At 39.3% G+C, this 2,300-nt stretch overlaps 1 protein-coding gene across 1 annotated transcript; it reads left to right on the top strand.

Moving 5' to 3' along the window:
• LOC124453188 lies at positions 1–1,523 on the top strand. Its single transcript, XM_047003945.1, has 2 exons — positions 1–631; positions 953–1,523. Exons 1-2 carry the CDS (start codon positions 199–201, stop codon positions 1,111–1,113), a joined length of 594 nt encoding a protein of 197 aa, XP_046859901.1. The 5' UTR covers positions 1–198; the 3' UTR covers positions 1,114–1,523.
• Positions 1,524–2,300: the final 777 nt, after the last annotated feature.

The following is a 2,300-nucleotide window of genomic DNA, read 5'->3' as shown; positions in this document are numbered from 1 at the left end:
TTGTATGGTGGCTTATAATTTGTAAACCACACGAACCACGGTTCACCAACTGACACAACGCGAAATGATAAACGCAAATTAATGAGCTCACATGAAAAGGGTTTTGTTTGATCGAAAGAGAGTATTGTTTGAGCACAATAGGTGAAAAGTTTGGGTAAAGTGAAGTCACTAATTATTTTCTTGTATACGTACTCAACTATGGAGGTCGAAGGAGAGCAGTTTTTGCGTCGCAAGTTTTTGCATTTGTTTCAAAGTTATCAACACACGCGACCTGGCGTTGTAATCCAGGAAGATGCTAAAATACATGGCGAGCAGCTTGACAACATTTTGAGAAAACAATTGCAAAGTCGGGGCATGTCAAACGACCTCGTCGAGCAACGCGTGGAAGAATTTAACGCAGGATGGCTTAGGCCAGCGTTTGCCTACTTCTCGGAGATGGTAAAGTTTTCCAAAAATCCCGAGGCTATCTCCGAGGACGAGTTTGTGCAATTTAAGATGTCGATACGAGACTACATACGTGAGAATGGAGTCCTTCCCCCTTGGTTCGAGAACTCATTACGTATGTCGTACGAAAAATGTTGGGCGAACGACAAGGGACTTTTAACAGAAGATAGCATGGAACTCCTACCAGGTAAACGAAACATAATTCCGGATATTTTGTCCGGAGTCTCGTTGCAAACGGTTTTTTATAGATACGTTAGCGTTTTCCTACTTAGTAAGGGAATTGAGCGTGTTTGTTTATAGTATAGTTTATAGACTTTAGATGACAATGTTGACTCGAAGTAAATCCCCACATTTTTCAGAAACCAAGATTTCGCTAGGTGAAAGTGATGAAGTATTGCAAATGCCGCAATGCAGTCAAGAAAATTGTTGCTGGCTAAGGCACTAATCCGCGCTAATCGGTGTTGTTTTGCCTTTCGTTGGTGTCAAAACAACATTTCTTTCATTGCAGGTGTGACGAGTGGCATTAAAAGCGTTTGCCATCAACATTTGACGGAAAACAATAACAAAACGATCGATTTGGTGACGTTTCTCTGCTACGTTAAAGATTTTTACTGCAACGAAGATCCCAATCATGTCAGTAAATTCATTCATGGTTACGTGGAACAGTAAAACTATTAGACAGTCAACAATATACATGGCCTCTCAAGCGACATATTGGCTTGCTCGATACATTTTATGCTCAGCCTGAATTTTCACCATAGATGTAAAGTTACGTAATCAGTATTTCGTGGCTATGAACTCATTTGTCAACGAACTGATTTCTTCATGTAGAGTAATTTGACACGTTGCCTTTTTTGCTGCTTATTTGACAAATTATCATACAATAACTCATATTGCTATAATTATGGTATTATCATGTAAATTGCTTCAGAGATTTGTCAGCTTCGCTGACAGGTGGTAATGCAGGTATTCTACTTTATTTGAATGCTTTCAACACTACACCTGCAGTGTGGCCAGTTTTTTCGAGGGTATATTTAGTCCCTATCAGTGGAAAAAAATATCACATGAAGCGAAAATTACCAAGTTCTCGTGTTACTTCCGCAACTTTACTGTTCTTATCAAAATATCACTAATTTTTTCCCCTGAACAAATTAACACTCCCATATAGGCATTTTATCTGAATTTCTCTGAAAGATGGAAATGATGGACCACCGAAAATATGGAAAAACATTAGACGACCAAAGGTCTCATTGGGTTGTAAGCACGTGACCGATTTAATTCAAAGTAGAGTGAATGATTTGAACCCGGGAGTATCGTAACATGTTTGTGGATGAAGATCATCCGGGTTAGTACAGTCCTGAGAAGGACTGCTGGTATTAATGTAGACTGACGTTTCGACAACCTTAGCGATAGTCATCTTCAGAGTCAAGTGAGGAGGGTCGAATTGTCGAAACGTAACTCTACATCAATACCAACAATCTTCTCAGGACTCTACTAGCCTGGACGATCTTCATCCACAAACATGTTAATTCAAAGTATTGAAAGAAGCTTGTAGTCTCGTTCCAAGCTCCTACAATAAGTTTTTTTAAGCACCTACAATAAGATTATTTTTCAAGAGGTCAGAAACTTAGAAAGCAACAAGAAAAGGGCTTTTGATGAGACGGGTGGCTAGAGAGCGGCATTATCCTAACCCTTAAACTACAATTTTGAACAACCGATAAAGCAAGATTGCTGAAAATTGCCAAAACTAACTAAACGCGGACTCCCAATACACTGTAATGCGCAACCAATTTGTACACCTGCACGATGGTGAGTTCATCTTATGAAATACTTCATGTTGGAAGCGTTAAATTTCA

The sequence above is a fragment of the Xenia sp. Carnegie-2017 genome, unplaced genomic scaffold (assembly GCF_021976095.1).
Source record: "Xenia sp. Carnegie-2017 unplaced genomic scaffold, XeniaSp_v1 HiC_scaffold_25, whole genome shotgun sequence".
NCBI classification, from domain to species: Eukaryota; Metazoa; Cnidaria; class Anthozoa; order Malacalcyonacea; family Xeniidae; genus Xenia; species Xenia sp. Carnegie-2017.
The sequence above is the reverse complement of the archived record's forward strand: the minus strand, read 5'-3'. Positions and strand labels throughout refer to the sequence as shown.